This window comes from Miscanthus floridulus, chromosome 11, assembly GCF_019320115.1.
Source record: "Miscanthus floridulus cultivar M001 chromosome 11, ASM1932011v1, whole genome shotgun sequence".
Lineage (NCBI taxonomy): Eukaryota > Viridiplantae > Streptophyta > Magnoliopsida > Poales > Poaceae > Miscanthus > Miscanthus floridulus.
The window spans coordinates 65,445,566-65,465,864 of record NC_089590.1 but is presented as its reverse complement, the minus strand read 5'-3'; the positions used below and the strand labels follow the sequence as shown (position 1 = coordinate 65,465,864).

The 20,299-nt window shown below is 41.5% G+C and overlaps 2 protein-coding genes across 2 annotated transcripts; one reads left to right on the top strand and one right to left on the bottom strand.

Annotated features, from left to right (window-relative positions):
• Positions 1–250: 250 nt before the first annotated feature.
• LOC136491041 (large ribosomal RNA subunit accumulation protein YCED homolog 2, chloroplastic-like) lies at positions 251–2,952 on the bottom strand. The gene is made up of 7 exons (XM_066487246.1): positions 2,697–2,952; positions 2,426–2,617; positions 2,177–2,266; positions 1,711–1,797; positions 1,538–1,618; positions 1,411–1,456; positions 251–1,319 (listed from the first exon to the last, which is right to left on the bottom strand). The coding sequence occupies exons 1-7, from the start codon at positions 2,862–2,864 to the stop codon at positions 1,231–1,233; spliced, it is 753 nt and encodes a 250-aa protein (XP_066343343.1). The 5' UTR covers positions 2,865–2,952; the 3' UTR covers positions 251–1,230.
• Positions 2,953–11,520: 8,568 nt separating this feature from the next.
• Positions 11,521–13,281, top strand: LOC136494480 (uncharacterized). Its single transcript, XM_066490638.1, has 3 exons — positions 11,521–12,184; positions 12,264–12,459; positions 12,662–13,281. The coding sequence occupies exons 1-3, from the start codon at positions 11,564–11,566 to the stop codon at positions 12,721–12,723; spliced, it is 879 nt and encodes a 292-aa protein (XP_066346735.1). The 5' UTR covers positions 11,521–11,563; the 3' UTR covers positions 12,724–13,281.
• The last annotated feature ends 7,018 nt before the right edge of the window (positions 13,282–20,299 follow it).

Below are 20,299 nucleotides of genomic sequence, written 5' to 3'. Positions count from 1 at the left end.
TTGGGCGAACCACACCTACCACCATCCACTTATTTCGTTGCACGAAAGGATTAACCTAGTTATGGTAGAATGGACTCTATAAGCCTTATATGTTAGTCTATCGCACCTTAAAAGAATTAACCCCGAAATGGTGGGATGGACTCTAAAAGCCTTATATGTTGGTATATCCTATCTTTAACAACCAAGATAGGATTAAACTCTTCACAATATCTCATTAACATGCACACGGGCCACTACGGACCAAATTCCAAATTGGGCCGGATGTGACAGACGAGCACCCACATACATGTGGGAAAAAAAAGCTAAAAATAGAACCGAGCACCCATGTACATGTGAAAAAAACGCTAAAAATAGAAGCCACGTGTGAGGGATGGAACCAGATCTCCAATCTCCATCTCCATCAATACAATAGCAAGTGCATACCACCAAACCATATATATGTGATGTGATGTATAACAAAATCTTTTCTATTTATTTAAACAATAGTTAACACCTTATAGCTCCTAGGACAAAAAAAAGTATGAAATCGTGGCATTGCATATATTAGAATAATCTGCAGATATTATATATATAATATCAAAATATATAATGCCCAGGTTAGCTAGAAAAATTCGCATCCGTGCATGGTAGAGTCTAATCCAAAATGAAATGAAATTAATGATGCATTCGTGCACTGTGTGGAGTTTGATTCTAAGGCAAAGCATGATCATACAAGTTAGATCATTGTCATCATGCGGTATTGAGTCATATTTCAGAAATAAATTAGAATAGATGACACCACCTCCCTCTAACTATCGGATATTGGAAAGTTTCTTCTTCCGTGTCACTTACACCCTCCGTATCTTGTATGTGATCCAGACTCGTATGACCCGTACTCAATCACCGTGCTCATATGAGTTGGAAAAACTCGCGTCTAGCGATGATGCAGATGAAGTCCCATTGGAAGACATACTGGGTTGCGCTAGCTCTCTATTATCTTATATATGACTCACTCATACGCCGTGTTCATACGAGTTATTAGAACAACTTGCGTCTATCCATGATACGTAGTTCGATTTTAATATGTATTGGGTTCCCCGTTGCAACGCATGGGCACGTTTGCTAGTGAGTTATAAACCACCAACCTTTCATCTTGGTTGAACAAGTTGTCGCCACTTCCATTCCAGCATCATGATACAGCATTATTCTCTATATGCAGCATTGGCAGTTGACTGATGCATAGTAAGTAATTCACTTAGGCGCTTTATCCAGGGTTTTCTTCAGATCAAGAAGTTTTGACCACCTTTGGCTGGAAGTCTTCTTCCTCTGGCTACCACCATCTGCAGAATTAGAGATAAAGGATCATGACAAAGATCTGTACTGTACGTTACTGATTGAAATTAAGTGCAGTGAATCGTAGCAAGTGCATACATTGCCATACAGCTGTAGACTTTTCGCAGGTCTCCGAACATGAACTCTGCACGTGATGTCCACATATTAATCAGTAACGTCACTGACCAACCTAGCATGCAGGCTGTAATCAGGACCAGTGTTTCACCTTAGCGGATGCAGTTAATCGTACGGTCTCTTGGATTACCGAGTCAAGATCGACTTCATCTCCTGGTCTGACATAGATGACCTGTTTAAAAGTGGAGATAAGTTGGAACTGGCGTGAGTGTTGCTTCAGAAATTTTAACAGAAATCCAAGCGCTGCTAATTCAGAACTCATACCGATGGATCAGTGTCACCGAGATCAGGCAGCCCACTCTGATCTCTCCTGGTTGAAGACAGAACCGTGAGATTGAAGCGTTCATCGATCTGCAGAGCAAGAGCATGTCAGCTGTCTGAAAATATGATTGAATGCCTCTGCATATGTGCAGAACTTAAATTAAGATTTTATTTAGGGCCTGTTCGGTTAGGCCAGAATGATACCAGTAATCTTTCCAGCTTATTAAAGTTATATAAATTAGTGAAGCAATCCAGGTAGGATTTGTTCCAGCCCAGCAATCCGTGACAACCGAACGAGCCTTTACAAGTCTTTGACAAGTGTGTATCTAAATTATTACTTGAGGTTGGTGCCTCAGGTACCAAGGTTTGGTATCTTTCATGCTATATTATTGATGTGCGGTAAAGGAGCTCATATCGAAATTCGAATAGCATGATAGAACGGAGAAGATTTTCGGTGAGAGAACAATACATTTGTGCAGTACGGCAAGGAGCAGGAATCGCATATTTTTCTGAAGGATGTGAGGACTCGCCCTTTTATCGACATCCCAAACTGAGTGTGCTGAAAACAAATCACACCAATATCAGTTCCTCGCCTGCGAACCTATCTATCTACTTGTACTCGATCTAATTCACCACATGTTCTTCAGACCCATCATTAACTGATAAGTGCACGGGCACACTCATCATTCATTCTGTTGCTGTAACCCTAGGCAATTACCTGCTGTACCAGAAGGTGCACGAGCACATCAGCGTCCCTCTGCCCGTCCTCGATCAGGTCGTCTAGATGCAGCTGCCGCAACGTCAGTTCGATGTCGCTGCTCCACTGATCGCCTCCGCCGCACGACGTTCCGACGGAGACCAGGCTCTGCCGCGCGCCCCCGGTTCCCCTCCGGCGGGTCTTCCGGAGGCTCTGAATCGAGACAAGCCGCACCAGAAATGAGCTTTCAAGGATCACCCAAACAAATCATCGTGAACACTGCGCTCTGTACCTGTGTGACTTGCACTTTCTTCAGTGGCTCGATCATAGCATCGTCTTCAGTGGAAAGCTGCGCGTGAACGGCGAGGTTTCTGCATCTGGCGCGGCTTCCGCTGCTTGCCAGCTGCGTGGTGATGGAATTCGGCAGCAGTCTCAGCGCGCGGTTGCAAGCTCTCGCCATGATGTCGGAATTTGCCGTGCAGTGCAGCGGAACCTGTTCCAGGCTGCTGTGGCGCTGAAGCCTTGAAGATACTACTGTTACCTTATCAGCTTATCGATCGTTTGCTCCACCGTGGCGTAAGTGACATTGGCACTGGTTTGAACAGAACACACGTGCATCACCGTTAGATGCTTCTGCAGTGCTGTGACCTGTGAATGAGTCTCGCTACAAATTCAATTTTCATCTACACTATACAAGAGCTATACTCCTCTGTTCTAAAAAAAGAATATAATTTTTACTTTTCGATAAGTCAAATAGCCTGACATTTGATCAAATTTATGTTAAAAACAATAATATTTTATAATATAAAATAAATACTATTAAATTTATTATGGAATATATTTTTATAGTAAATTTAGTTTAATGCTATTCACTATAAAGTTTATCAAACTTAAATTGGTTTGACCTATATAAATACTATTGTAATTCTTTTGGGAGGGGGGGACGCGTTAATCCTAGGTTTGCATAAGATGCATATTGGGAAGTACCGAGATTGTTCCTCCTAATCTGGTTTCATCATCAGAGGATTATAACCTCATTTCATGGGGATAATTTAGGCTCACACCATGACTCTATCTACTAGCACTATTATCATGAAAAGGAGGGTCCCCACTCTAACCGATGTGGCCACATTGCTGGAGGCGGAGACAGAGCGGTGTCTTAGAGCATCTCCAATAATTTCAAAAAAACAATAGGGTTAATCAATGAGTTTTTGTAAGTTGCTAAAAAATTATGGGAACATATTTATTGAGTTTCTCTACCTGTTTCAAGAATCTCGTTCTAAAATATAGAAAACAATTTCCATCAGTATTCCAATACTATTTCCAGATTATCCTAACCACTTACACACTTTATTTCCCTCTTGTATATTTGTATTAGGGACCCTGTTCTTACTATTTATTCCCCCCATGTTAATCCACCTCCGTATTGGCTGATTAATATGCGCACGTATATTTACACACGATTGGATCGATTTACCATGTGTTGGGAGTTGGGTTAAGGAATTGTTGGAGAGCGTTTTTTCTAATCTTGCTAAAAAATCAAAATTGAGAGTAGGTCTTGAAAACTCTTGGAGATGCTTTTAATGGATGGATCGCGAGGAATTCCAATTGTCGTTGTCATCTGTTATCTTAGTATTGGGCCAAAACAGGTCTCCATATTAATTCCCAAAGTCTACAAATTATATTTTGGTATCAATTACTATAATATTAAAAAATAAAATAGTTCAATACAAGAGTTTTAAAAATAAACATAGAAAATTTAAAAACATAATACCCAAAATGTCAGCTACCTTACTATGGAAGGCATAGTATATAAAGCTAATACTAAAACTTTTTTTTCTCGAATACGCACGAGTGTGCATATCATTGTATTAGAAGATAAAGATTTATAATACAAGAAAGCCCGTTAGTTTTCTCTTAGCGCTACATTTTGGAAGGTAAACATCCTGAGTATAATGCTGCAAGGACTCCTGCTCCGGCCTCCATCCAACGATCGGCTTGGGCCTTGATTAGCTGTAGTAGGTCGGTGATGCTTGCTGTCGATTCTCTGAAACACCTCGCATTGCGCTCCTTCCAAATTTGCCAGGAGACAAGGGCGAACAGGGAGTTGAAACCTGGCCCCCTAAAACTTTGATATCAGCCAATGAAAAAGAATGTTGACGATGCCATTAATATGCAGTATAGGCCCTGTTTGTTTTAGCTTTTCTGAGTCTCGCTTATAAGCTGAGTAGGCTTATTTGATAAGTCACGATCTGAAGAATCTGCCGTCTGAATAAGCTAGGCATTTGGCTGTCCTAATTATTTCTGGTAGATTATCTGTCCTGGATGTAAATTGACCTATGTACCTTTGAGGCCGATGATATCTCTTTTGGTTCGTCACAATGATCTGAAGGCAATGGTGGGAATATTTTTAAAGTTTGAGATAGCATTATAGCAATATGGTTCCATTAAATTGCAATGTACAATAATAGTCAAAAATAACATCCATTTGGGTAATGTAATTGCTACAAAATACTCAAGTTTCTAACAATGAATCACCCAACCAACGCATTAGCAATAGCATCACGGAAAGCACCCATATCCATATCATCCGCCGAACCACTACCATCAACTGAAGGAACTTGGGACCCAACACCACTACTGTCTTCCACATAGGTTTCAAAATGTTAATCATTTATGGCATTGTCTCTAATAAAATTATAAAGAGACATGCAAGCAACGATAATCTTTGATTGCTTCTCAATTGGATAGCTAGGTAACTATAAGAGAATGTGCCACTTCATCTTGAGAACTCCAAATGACCACTCAATCACATTTCGGAGGGATGCATGAGCATAGTTCAACACCTCCTTCGATCCCACTGCATGACAACCATGTTGCCATTCGGGCACATGATACCTTTGTCCCTTGTAAGGTGCTAGATATCCTTTTCTATTAAGATACCCAGAATCAACAAGGTAATACTTGCCTTAAGGTGGATGTGGAAATTTATCCTTGTAGGTGACTAAAGTATCAAAAAATACCCGAGTGTCATGAGTAGATCCAGCCCAACCCGTGACAACAAATGTGAACCGCATATCGAAATCACAAACCGCCATGACATTTTGTGAAGCATAACCATGTCGTCCAATGTATTTTGCCTGTTCACTTTTTGGTACAGTTACAGGTATGTGTGTACCATCAATGACGCCTTGCAATCGTTGGAATGAAGCCAGAACCTAGCTTGCTGCAGTTTTGGATGAATTGTACCAAAGTGTGGATCCTTAGGTCTTATGATTTCAATAGACAGTCTACAAATTGAGTCAAGTACCTCACTAAACTTTCTACTAACAGTTTCTAATGAAAGACGAAACTTATTTGCGACTTGTCTAAACTATTGAGGTGCACCACATGTCCACAAAAACATGCCTAAGGCTTCCTTGGTATAAACATCAGTAGTTGATCTCAAGCCATAATTCTGAACCAAAGTCTGATGGAAGCGATGGAACACTGACCTTGTCATTCTAAACATGTTGTAGCACTGGACTCTATCATTTAGTTGGATTTCAACCCATTGTATCCCTGTCATGACTGGTACATCCGGAACCACCTCCTTGTTCTTTGCAACACTGCTAGTTGAGCCCATCAATTCCAATGCAATATATGCAACCATGAAATCCTCATCAGTACCCAATTCATCCTGAATTGCATCCTCATCACTAGAGATGCTCATATTAATTTCAGCACCTAAAATAGATACACATTATGAAGCACGAGCAAAGGAATAGAGGAAGCATATACACGAAATAATTATTCGCACAAGCAAAGTCATAACATAAATCATCAAATAATGTGCCCATTACATAAAACATCAAAAAATATCTGAAATTGAACAATTTATTTTACTACATAACAACACTAATTTTTCTGGTCCTCCCATGCCCGCCTCAGCCAATTAAGCCTCCCATTTGGTGTCTTCAAAGTAATGAACACATCACGGTTTTCCTTTTTCTTAAGAAATTGGGTGGCATAGTAGTGTTCATCACTCCCTTCTTCAGCACCATCGTTAATGACTTGCTCCAACATAGCCCCAATCTCATCTCTAACATGATGAAAGCTCTAGTTTGGTTTTGGTGAATTGATGAAACCCTAAGTGCTAACCTAGTTTATCAAGTGATCATGACATAGGTAGCACACTTCAAGTAGAAGAAGCTAATGAAGATCATAGCATGACAATGGTGATGGCATGGCGATGATCAAGGGCTTAAACTTGAAATGAAGAAAGAGAAAAACAAAAAGCTCAAGGCAAAGGTATAAACCATAGGAGCTATTTTGTTTTGGTGATCAAGACACTTAGAGAGTGTGATCACATTTAGGTTTGATAGCCGTACTATTAAGAGGGGTGAAACTCGTATCGGAATACGGTTATCAAAGTGCCACTAGATGCTCTAACTTATTGCATATGCATTTAGGATCTAGGGGAGTGCTAACACCCTTGATAATATTTGTGAAAATATGCTAACACATGTGCACAAGGTGGTTGTAGGGTTGAGATGGGTTTGGGTTCCTCTCTCCCTCCCGCCTCGCAAGCTCGGCGGGATTCGGCGCTTTCGGGAAAATGAAATGTCTATTTTCTATTGCGCCGGATGCAAAATTCTTGGTGATTGGCACATTTGAGCAAGGGTGAAGAAGTTAGAGTTGAAATGGAGTTGGTCGAAATGATGCTGGCGTCGGTCTACTGACCGGACGCTGGGTCACTCAATGACCGGACGCTGAAAGGCTGCGTCCGGTCGAGCTGTCAGATGGCACAGTAGGCTAGGGTTGAGCACCGGACGCTGGCTGCGTCCGGTCAAGGTGGACCGGATGCGTCCGGTCGAAAAAACATGCCTCGGGGAGCTTACTGGAAACGACCGGACGCTGGGGCTTGAGCGTCCGGTCAGTTTTGATCGGAGCGTCCGGTCAGCTTCGTAGCCGTTGGAATCTGACGAACTGTGTTTGAAGCTGATGACGTGTGGCATCCATCGGGCGACCGGACGCTGAGGGCCAGTGTCCGGTCAGTATGACCGGAGCGTCCGGTCAGAGCGCGTTTTGCCCAGTGAAGGGGTATAATGGCTCTATTTGATTGGGGCTCTATTTATAGCCCTATGGCCGGCTGTGGCTCACATCTTTGGCCATTTTCATTGACATAGCAACCTTGTGAGCTAAGCCAAAGCCCTCCCACTCATCTACATCATTGATTCATCATCATAGTGAGATTGAGAGTGATCCAAGTGCATTGCTTGAGTGATTGCATCTAGAGACACTTAGTGATCGTGGTTCGCTGCGGATTTCGCTTGTTACTCTTGGTGGTTGCCGCCACCTAGACGGCTTGGAGCAGCGAGGATCGTCGAGCGGAGGTGGTGATTGTCTCTGGCTCCGATCGTGGTGATTGTGAGGGGTTCTTGACCTTTCCCCGGCGGAGCGCCAAAAGGTACTCTAGTGGATTGCTCATGGCTTGTGTGATCCTCATCTTGTGTTGGTTGTGCGGCACCCTATTGAGGGTTTGGCGTGTGAAGCCAATTAGCGCGTGAACCTCCAAGTGAGTGAATCGCCACAACGAGGACTAGCTTGCCGGCAAGCAAGTGAACCTCGGTAAAAAATCATTGTCTTCATCATTGATTCCGAGGTGATTGGTCTTCATTGTTATTCATCTTTGTAATTGATTGGTTCTTCATCTACACGGTGGTATAACTATCCTAACCACTCTCTTTACTTTACCGCAAACTAGTTGACAAGCTCTTTAGTGTAGCTAGTTGTGAGAGCTTGCTTGCTTGGTTGGTGTGGCTCTTTAGTTAGCCTTTGAGAGCACACTAACATAGGGTAGTGTCATAGCTCTTGTGTGAATTGACACTATCTAAACTAGAATTGTGGTAGGTGGCTTGCATTTTGAGTAGGCTAGCGCAACACTCGCTTCGCCTCATAATTGTCTAACCATTTGGTTAAGTGTTGTTGTAGAAATTTTTATTAGGCTATTCACCCTCCCTCTAGCCATTAGGACCTTTCAAGTGGTATCAGAGCCGAGGTCACCGTTATTTGAGGCTTAACAACCTTCGGTGTTAAAATGGCTCAAATCAACAACACCAAGAAGCCACCCCAATTTGATGGCTCAAATTATTCTTATTGGAAATCAAAGATGGCCACACATATCAAGTCAATCAATAGAAAGGTGTGGAAGGTGGTAGAAACTAAAATTGAGATTGGTAATCCGGAAAATCCCACCGCCGCCGAAGAAGTACTTCTCCAAAACAATGATATTGCTCTAAGTGCCATTCATGATGCAATTGATGCAAGAACATTTGAGCAAATCAAAAATATTGAGATGGCACATGAGGCTTGGAAGAAGTTGGAAGAATCATTTAAAGGTACTCAAGCCGTGAAGGGTGCAAAGGCATACATCCTCAAAGAAAAGTTTACAAGCTTCAAGATGAAGGAGGATGAGAGTGTGCCGGACATGTTCCACCGAATGGAGGTGATTGTAAATGATCTCAAAGCACTTGGTGAGAACATAGAGGACAAGGACTTCTCAAACAAGTTCTTGAGATGTTTGCCCGAGAGATTTAAAATGTTGGTCACCTTGCTAGTGAGGAGTGGTTTGAACACAATGACACCAAATCAAGTCTTGGGAGATATCATGACCGATGATGCTTATAGAGATGATGATGAGAAGGAAGAAAAGAGGGAGAAGAAAGATGACAAGAAGGATGACAAGAAGAAGAGCGTGGCATTCAAGGCCACATCATCCAAGGGCAAAGCAAAGCAAGAAACATCAAGTGAGGATGATGATTCATGGGATGATAGTGATGATGAAAAGATGGCTCTCTTTGTCAAGAGGTTTGGCAAGTTCATGGTAAAGAAAGGCTACCGTGCAAGAAGAAAGAAGTATTCATCCAAGAACAAAGATGAGTCAAGAAGATGCTTCAAGTGTGGAAGCAAAGATCATCTTGTTGCTCAATGCCCATATAATAGCGACAATGATGATGACAAGAAGAACAAGAAGAAGGACAAGAAAGAAAAGAAGGAGAAGAAGGACAAGACATTCTTCAAGAAGAAGAAGGGTGGATCATATGTGGTCACTTGGGATAGTGATGCTTCCTCAAGTGATGATGATGATGATAGTGATGATCACAAGACCACCAAGAAGAAGGTTCTTGCAAGTATAGCAATCAATGAGAAGCCTTCTCTCTTCGACTCTCCATCATGCTTCATGGCTAAGGCCACTAAGGTACAAACTTGTGATGATGGAGGTGATAGTGAACATGATAGTGATAGTGATAATGATGATGATGAACCTATAAAAGATGAATTAATTGACATGCTAGAAGATGCTAGAGAACACTTTGACATCTCAAGAAAGGAATGCAAAAGCTTGCGTAAGGAACTAAAAGCCCTTAAGCAAGCATTTGATGAGCTTAGTGCATCTCATGAGAGGCAAGAGGATGCCCATGAGAAGCTTGGCAAGGCTCACAAAAAGCTTGAAAAAGCTCATTCCACTTTGCTTAATGAACAAGATAAAAAGAAGCATGTTGAAACTTGTGATGTAGGTTTAACTTGTGATTTAATTGATACATCACTATCTATGCCTATCATTGTTCCTCCAACTAACCCTTCTTGTAGCACTTCCACTTCTACCTCATCTAGTAGTGATGGTCACACTTGTGATACCTCACTAGTGGTTGAGAATGAGAACCTCAAGAAGGAGGTAACTAAGCTCACTCACACCTTGGCTAAGGCTTATAGTGGTGAGGACCGCTTGCTTATGGCCTTGGGTAGCCAAAGAGCTTCTCTCTACAAAGAGGGATTGGGCTATACCCCCAAGAAAGGCAAGGCGGCCTTTGCTCCTCACAAGACAAGTTTTGTGAAGAACAATGGTCGGTTTTGCACTAGTTGCAAGCAAGTTGGTCATAGAGAGCATGAATGCACCAACAAAAGCAAAAATGCTAATGTATCCTCCATTAAGCTTAATTCTTCCTATATGCTTGTTAAGGGTACAAATGGTGTGAAGGCTAAGTTCATTGGTAAACCATAGATGGGCTCAAAGAAGAAAGCCATTTGGGTGCCAAAGAGCTTGGTTACTAACCTTCAAGGACCCAAGCAAGTTTGGGTACCTAAAAAGAATGAGACTTTTCCCTACAAGCCATTATAAAAGTTTCTAATTCCTTCTCTGCCACTGAAATTTTGGCTGCCCCTCCTCAGTCCTTCGCGCAAAGTTTTCTGGTCGTGTGTGCCACTTCCGTCAGGTTACAGAGTGACGACCGGTAATGGAGGGATAGGAAGACCTTTTTGCCCCTATGTTCAGTTAAGTCCCACGAAAAACACCAGAGTCTGCCGACGGTCCTCATTTCTCGTCCTCTCTCGAGCTCCTCTCTCTCTCAAAACCCTAGCCGAAGGAACCAAGGCGGCGGCGAGAAGGGGCGGCGGTGACCAAGCACACGTGAGGAGGGGGTCTCATGGGGTAGGGATCAAGTGGTTGACCCACTGGATCCAAGGCCGCGTGCAGCAGGGGCCTTGGTTGAGGGTGACCGCGAGATCCAACCAAGGCGGCGACGAGAAGAGGCGGCGGTGACCAAGCAGATCTGCACACGTGAGGAAGGGGTCTCATGGGGTAGGGATCAAGAGGTTGACCCACTGGATCCAAGGCCGCGTGCAGCAGGGGCCTTGGTTGAGGGTGACCGCGAGATCCAAGGAGTCGCCATGGTGGAGCCGGAGGTGCGCCCGGCGTGGCTTTCAGACGGGTAAGCTGTTGTCTTCTTCTCTTGTTGTCCTCCATTGTCATGCACTTAGCCTAAGAGATTGTAGGTGCTTAGTTTGTTGCCGTAGATATGCCTTAATCGATGGGTGTTCGTATGTAGGATGGACCCCAAAACGAGCTACAGATTAGAAATAAGGATCGTTGCGACAAATTCTCGATGCCGTTGGTTTAGCATAAGCACAGTTGTAGATGCTGACACAACCAATTTCAAGGATTTGGTCGAAGACATTGTGGATAAGTACCCTTGTGGTTATGGTGACATTGTTGACATGTTCTACTACTGTGGTGAAACCAAGTCCAACATCAAAGTCAGCAGTGACCATGATTTAGTTATTATGTTTTCCAAAAATGCTAGTGCCAAGACCTGCTTGTTGACCTTTGCTTACCATCCTATGGGTACTGATACACCAGTCATTCCACTATGGCATGATTTAGCTGAAATGCCTAACTCCTCTATGCAAGCCTGTAACCTAGCTGAGCCTACACCAGCACCAACCCAAACACAAGCTTCCACTCAAACACAAGCTTCCTCTCAAACGGCAACAACCACTGATGATGACAACTACCTAAACAATCCTGAGCCACAGAATGAGCACGTGGGTGTGGATGAGGAGGGCATGTACATAGAATTAGAGCCACGGACCAAGGGTACTGATGCATTTGAGGAGGATGTACCTGTTTCTGACTCTGAATGGGAATCTGATTCTGATGATGATGATGATGATGATGACTATGAGGAGGATGAGGCAGATGAAATGGTCAAAGATAAAGTTCCACTTAGTAATCCTGAAATAGTGTATGACAAAAATGACCCACCAATGACAGTAGGCAGCATCTATGAAAATATGTCTTGTTTTAGGTTGGCTTTGGCTACACATGCAATCAGAAATGAGTTTGAGTTTAACATAGAGAAGAGTGATCCAGGGAGGTACAGGGTCTACTGCAGTGCCAAAATTGATGGATGTAGGTGGAGGATTCTTGCATCTACAGGTGCAGACAAGACAACAGTGAAGGTAACTCTTGCCATCTTGCTTTTTTTGTTGATTTACTTATAAGAGATCTCTACTTATAATTGGTGTGACATATTTGCAGGTGAAGAAGAACCCATATCCTCATGACTGTCAGAGCACAAGAAGAGGTGGTAAAGTGAAGTGTGCAACCAAGTTTTGGGTTTGTGAAAAGGTGAAGGACTGGGTATTTGAGGATCCCAAGGTGTCAGCTATGGAGCTACAGAAGAGGATCAAGGATAAATTCAAGGTGGTTGTGCCTTACAAGAGAGTATATAATGGTAAGGAACTAGCTCACAGCCAATTATTTGGAGATTGGAGGTCCAGTTTTGACAATTTGTATAGGTTCAAGTTGCAAATTGAGGAATCTTGTCCGGGTAGCTTTGTAGTTATTGATCATCATACCATTAATAACAAGATTAGGTTCAATAGACTGTTCTTTGCCATGAAGCCATGTATTGATGGGTTTCTTCAAGGCTGTAGGCCATACTTGTCAGTTGATAGTACATTTCTCACGGGCAAGTTTAGAGGTCAGCTATGTGTAGCCTGTGCAGTAGATGGGCACAACTGGATGTATCCAGTTGCAGTTGGAGTCATAGATTCAGAAACAAATGAGAATTGGATATGGTTCATGGAGAGACTGAGAGATGTTATAGGGAGTCCACCAGGTCTGACCTTCTGTACTGATTGTGGTCAAGCAGTGATGGCCGGTGTGAGTGAGGTATTTCCTAATGCAGAGCACAGAGAGTGTATGTGGCATCTTGTTCAAAATTTTAAGAAAAGGTTCCATGGACAGGTGTTTGATGATCATTTGTGGGCATCATCTTACAGTTGGAACTCATACCTTTTTGAGAAACACTGGTCAGCAATGGCAGCAGCTAAGCCAGCAGCTATGGTTTATCTACAGCAGAACCATAAGAAGCTATGGACCAGAAGTCAATTTAGAGTCACATGTAAGATAGACTATGTCACAAATAATTTAGCTGAGAGCTTCAACAACTGGATCAAAGGTGAAAAAGGCAGGAATTTGGATGACTTGCTTGATACAATCAGACAGAAGTTATTAATCAAATGGAACCACAGAAGGAAGATTGCAAGGCAGATGCAGGGCAAGATACTTCCACACATTGTGGACAAGCTGAAGGAGCAAAGTAGAAACCTAGATATTGATGTCATAACTAGCGGCGATGGCATTGCAGAGTTGTGTGCAAGAGGAGGATCAAGCTTCAGATTTGTTGTGAATTTGGAACAAAGGACTTGCACTTGTAGGGCTTGGCAGGTTTCAGGCCTACCATGTAAGCATGCACTGGCCTACATCACTAGCATAAGAGGAGAGAAAATTGAAGACCATGTGGACAACTACTACTCAGTGCAGAAGTTCAGGTCAGCTTATGAGGGTATCATCCCTGCCATTCCTGATAAGTCCATGTGGCCCAAATCTGATCATGGCTTCTTCATGCATCCACCTCTTCTCAAATCAACTGCTGGTAGAAGGAAGACAAGGTTCAAAGGAGCTGCTGAAGGTGGCAACAAAGGCAATAAAGGCAGGCACCAGTGCCCTATTTGCCATGAATATGGGCATCACTGGTACACTTGTAAAGATGGAGATCCTGCAGACATTGCAGCAATGCTTGCTGATAGGTGAGATTCTTTGTTTCAGATTTTTGTGTTGGGTTGTATGTGACATACTTAGCAGCTATGACAGTTTGTATTTATCTATTGCAGGGGACCACCTAAAAGGAAGAAGAAAAAGGCAACCCCAGCCTCAACTGAAACAAGCATTGTTCCTGTTCCTACCAGAATGGTGTTCCCTGATTTGCCCCCTGGTACAACTGCCACAACTGAAGCAGCTGCTGGAAATAAGAGGAAAACAACATCAGCAGGTTCTAAGAAATCAAAGAGCTCATCCTCTGCCTCAGCAGCTTCAATCAGGTACAACTATCACATATACCTGATCAATGTAGTATCATCAGATAGCAAATGTCCTGTTAGATGCCTGTTTACCATGTTGATCCAATGCATAACTCGGGAATATATTTGTTGAATCAGTGCTAAAATAATTTGCTGGATTCAGTGTCACACTCTGAGACAATAATTCATCCATTTGAGGAGCCAACAAGTCTAACAATATTTAAAAATCAGATACTGTGGTGTATTTGCACTTAGATAAAACTGAAATCATCCAACTCCATAAACTTGCACTTGAAAAAAGAATCCGAAGAGTAATCTTTTAAATTAGCTTTGACATAGTCCAGTGATATCCTGAAGTGCTTTTCTTCCATATTGGCCCTGGTTAGGTAATATCTCTCGGTAATCATTTTCTTCTGCAATGTCACTGTCTTCATCAATTCAGAAGCATAAAAGCTCAGGAATTGAACCCATATGCTCTGAAAGGGGTCAATGGATTTTCACCATTATCCTGTTTGTTGGCAGCATTTGAGAAACATGACGCTACAACATCAGAAGTAATGAAAGAACCCTTATGTCCCAATCCACTTGAACCAAAAATATCTGTTATTCTGCCATCAATACTTACACTGTGTTGTCTTCCATCATCATTAAACAAACAGTTTGCAGCTTTCCCTGACATAGTTGTCTGACGCATGCCACTTACTGTGCTCATCTTATATTTATTAGAGGTATCAGAATTAAATGTACCAAATTGTCTGGAATCATGAACGCTCCCAAATGTACTTTCTTCAGTAGTTGAGCTATCCAATGGAAGAGAAAAATCAAAGCTCTCAAATTGTGGCATTGCATCATTAAATTCCACAGAGTCATCATCCTTTTGCCTTGGGGTAGTATCATCAGATAGCAAATGTCCTATTAGATCTTCACTTCTAAATTTCCTATCAACTTCCACGCCAGAGTTCCAAAATGGAGAAGAACTGAAACACATACCTCTTGACTGCAGAGTTCCATAGAGCTGCTAGCCAATGGAGAACTTGCAGCAACATCAAAAATATTTTGTAACTGTGCTTGATAGTTTTGGAGGTCCATTTCTTCAATTACATTCCTGCTGCTGATACCATTACTAAAATTAGGTGATAAAACCTTTGCACTAGAAGAGTTACAGAGAGCAACCTCAGATAGGCTGAACCTATCTCCTTCAACTCCTTTTCAGAATATTTTATTTTTGTGGCTAGTTGCTTTAGTCCAGATTATCTGACAGAAGCTTCATCTCACCTAGTTTAGCTTTTATCTGGTACTGCTTTTACTCCTAAGCAAACCAAGGCACTAACCCAATACTTTTTTTGCTTTAGAAGATCTGGAACAGGCTCCAACCAGCCAGAAACTGGAAGCCAGCCTGTGCCTTTGAGCATTGTGTTCCCTGCTAGCCTGGAGCCAGAAACTGAGCATGTCAACACTGCTGACGATATGAACACAGCTGAGAACAAAGGGAGACCCAAGACAGCAGTGAATAAGAAAAGGAAGCTTAATAGTCCTGCTATGAATACAAGAGCCAAGGTATCTACAACTCCAGATAGTCCTGCTATGGGTACCAGAAGCAAAAGGAAGCTTGACATTTAGTTGTTGTCTGTGGGATGACTCAAAACTCCAGATATTTTGTAACTCATGTGTATGTGCTATGGGTACCATAACCTGCATTTTGTAAGACCAAAACAGTGGTCTGTGCATGACCAAAACAATGGTCTGCTCAATGTCATGACCAAAACAATGGTCTGGTCTATGTCATGACTGGTTTGTGAAATGATGTTATGGTTTGTGAAATTTTCGTAACTGGTTTGTCAAATTTGTTGTTCTGGTTTCTGAATGAGATCTCTTTCTGAATCTGTGTTAACTTGTTTGTCAAATTTGTGGCGTCAAGGGCAAGTGAAAAATTCTGCTCCTGACGCCTGGACACAGGGGCAAAAAGGTCTTCCTATCCCTCCATTACCGGCCGTCACTCTGTAACCTGACGGAAGTGGCACACACGACCAGAAAACTTTGCGCGAAGGACTGAGGAGGGGTAGCCAAAATTTCAGTGATAGAGAAGGAATTAGAAACTTTTATAATGGCTTGTAGGGAAAAGTCTCAAAAAGAATTGATCTTCTTTTGTAGGTCAATTACAAAGCCGAAGGAAGGCATTGGGTTCTTGATAGTGGGTGCACTCAACACATGACCAGTGATGCAAGAATGTTCAACTCAATCAACACCAATGGCAATGATGGCTATGATAGTATCACATTTGGTGACAATGGCAAAGGCAAGGTCAAAGGGCTTGGTAAGATTGTAATATCCAATGACTTGAGCATATCCAATGTGTTGCTAGTAGAGAGCTTGAACTTCAATTTGCTATCCGTGGCTCAATTGTGTGATCTTGGATTCAAATGCATATTTGGGGTAGATGATGTAGAAATCATAAGTGTAGATGGCTCTAACTTGATCTTCAAAGGCTTTAGATATGAGAATCTATACTTGGTTGATTTCAATGCTAGTGAAGCTAGATTATCTACATGCTTGTTCACTAAGTCTAGCATGGGTTGGTTATGGCATAGAAGGCTTGGTCATGTTGGAATGAAACAATTGAATAGATTGATTAAGCATGACTTAGTTAAAGGCTTGAAAGATGTTGTGTTTGAAAAGGATAAGCTTTGTAGCTCTTGTCAAGCCGGTAAATAAGTTGGAAACACCCATCCTAAGAAAAGCATGATGAGCACTAGTAAAGCATTTGAGTTATTGCATATGGACTTGTTTGGGCCAACACAATACACTAGTATCGGTGGAAATAAATATGGATTTGTGATAGTGGATGACTACACTAGATACACATGGGTATTCTTTCTAGTGGACAAAAGTGATGTGTTTGCAACATTCAAATCATTTGTTAAGGGCATTCACAATGAGTTTGAAACAACCATCAAGAGAGTTAGAAGTGACAATGGTAGTGAGTTCAAGAACACTAGAATTGATAAGTTGTGTGATGAATTTGGAATTAGACATCAATTCTCGGCCAAGTACACACCTCAATCAAATGGCCTTGTTGAGAGAAAGAATAGAACACTCATTGATATGGCAAGGTCTATGCTTAGTGAGTATAATGTGAGTCAATCTTTTTGGGCCGAAGCTATCAACACGGCATGCTATTGTAGCAACCGCCTCTATTGTCACCGATTGAAAGAGAAGACACCATATGAGCTCTTGAATGGTAGAAAGCCCAACATTGCATATTTTCGGGTCTTTGGTTGCAAATGCTATATCTTGAAGAAAGGCACAAGATTGGGCAAGTTTGACAAGAAATGTGATAAAGGATTTCTACTTGGCTATTCCACTACAAGCAAAGCGTATAGAGTTTGGAATTTGGATAGTGGTACTCTTAAGGAAGTTCATGATGTTGAATTTGATGAAACCAAGGGTTCACAAGAAGAGAATGAGAACTTGGAAGATGTTAGAGGCATTCAACTTTCAAATGCCATGAAGAACATGGATGTTGGTGAATTGAGGCCTAGGCAAGTGAATGATGATGAAGATGATCAAGTGCAAGTGCTCTCCAACTCAAATGTGCAAGATGATACAAATCAAGCTAGTGCAAGTGACTCTCATGATATTGATCAAGATCAAGTGGCTAGTACATCATCTCAATCCAATGATCTAGCAAGTGCAAGCAATCAAGTTCCATTACTTCAACCAACAAGTATTGCAAGAGATCATCCTTTAGATACAATCATTGGTGATATTTCAAGAGATGTACAAACAAGATCAAGATTGGCATCATTTTGTGAACACTTCTCTTTTGTATCATCCATTGAACCAAAGAAGATAGATGAAGCTTTGAAGGATATTGATTGGGTGAATGCTATGTATGAAGAATTGAATAACTTCACAAGAAATCAAGTATAGGAATTGGTAGAAAGACCAAAGGGACACAATATGATTGGAACCAAATGGGTCTTTAGAAACAAGCAAGATCAAGATGGGATAGTTGTAAGGAACAAAGCAAGATTGGTAGCACAAGGCTATACACAAGTTGAAGGTCTTAACTTTGGAGAAACTTATGCCCCGGTTGCTAGATTGGAAGCAATTAGAATCTTGCTAGCCTATGCTTGTGCTCACAACATAAAGCTCTATCAAATGGATGTTAAGAGTCATTTCTCAATGGCTACATCAATGAAGAAGTATATGTTGAGCAATCTCCCGGTTTTGAAGATGACAAGAAGCCCAACCATGTGTACAAATTAAAGAAGGCATTGTATGGCTTGAAGCAAGCACCTAGAGCATGGTATGAGAGATTGAGAGATTTCCTACTCTCTAAAGGGTTCACCATGGGCAAGGTTGACACCACTCTTTTCATCAAGAAGATTGGAAAAGATCTATTTGTGTTGCAAATATATGTTGATGATATCATATTTGGATCAACCAATCAAGAATTTTGTGATGAGTTTGGAAAGATGATGGCTAATGAGTTTGAGATGTCCATGATTGGAGAGTTGAGTTACTTCCTTGGTCTTCAAATCAAGCAATTGAAGAATGATACATTTGTGAGTCAAGGCAAGTACATCAAGGACATGATCAAGAAGTTTGGAATGATTGATAGCAAAGTTATTAGCACACCAATGGGAACCAATGGCAACTTGGATGGTGATGCAAGTGGAAACATGGTGGATCAAAAGTTGTATCGGTCTATGATTGGAAGCCTACTCTATGTGACCGCATCAAGGCCGGATGTCATGTTTAGTGTATGCATGTGTGCAAGATTTCAAGCATCACCAAGAGAAAGTCATTTAAAGGCTACAAAGAGGATATTGAGGTACTTGAAGCATACACCAAATGTTGGTTTGTGGTATCCCAAAGGAGCAAAGTTTGAGCTAGTTGGTTACTCCGATTCGGATTATGCGGGATGCAAGGTTGAAAGGAAGAGCACATCGGGCACATGTCAATTATTGGGAAGATCACTTGTTTCATGGTCATCAAAGAAGCAAAATAGTGTTGCATTATCAACCGCCGAAGCCGAATACATATCCGCCGGTAGTTGTTGTGCACAAATACTTTGGATGAAGGCCACTTTGAGTGATTTTGGAATCAAGTTCAAGAAAGTGCCATTGCTATGTGACAATGAGAGTGCAATCAAGCTAACCAACAATCCGGTGCAACATGCAAGAACAAAGCACATTAATGTCCGCCATCATTTTATAAGAGATCACCAATAAAAAGGGGACATTTGCATTGAGAGTATAGGCACCGAAGATCAACTTGCCGATATATTCACCAAGCCATTGGATGAGAAAAGGTTTTGCAAGCTAAGAAATGAGTTGAACATATTGGATTTCTCAAATATGTGTTGATGTACCCCACTCATATGACATGCCTCTCCTTCGAGCAATCTAAGGTAAAAGTTGATTGGCATGACATACATCCTTGCTAAGGACATGTTTAGTGCATCTAGTCATATTTTCAATCTTAGTAGGATCTTGCATATGGTTCTATCTTATTAGGCTCATTCATGACAATCAAATGAATTTTGATGTCAATATGGTATCACTATTGCTTCTATGCTTGACTTGATCTAGTGATGGCATATAACATATTTATGGGCTTGTAAACCTAGTGTTTAATCTAGAAAATGAACTATAAGTGTTTAACTCAACATGGTACAAGATAACCCTTATTTAGAGGTGTGAAGAAGCTTGTCCTTGGATCAAACCGAGTTAAATATCTTTGGGAAATAATCTAGAATTGAACCAAATCTGGGAAAATGACCCTCACCCCATTGATTGACATTGATAATCTCGACCCTACAAGTAATTCTATTTATAACCTTTATGGTCATTAATGACAAAGGGGGAGAGAAACAAAGATAAAGGGGATAAGGGGGAGAGAAACAAAGGAAATGGATCAACTAAAATTTTGAGCACACAAGTAAGGGGAGCAAGCTCATGAACTTGTATGGTGCATTTGAACGTGCATTTCATATGTTTGCTTGCATGGCATAAGTTCCATATTTATAATATCCATGCTTGTGTGATGTATGCTAGTTGTAGATTTGAATGATGAAATGCAAACTAGCATGTATAGGATATCTAGTGATTTCACTTCCAAATATTTCTAAGTGGTATTGAGCTAACCATGATGCTAAGGATGGTATATTGGTGCACTCCGATTGGTATCATGCTTCAAAGGTCC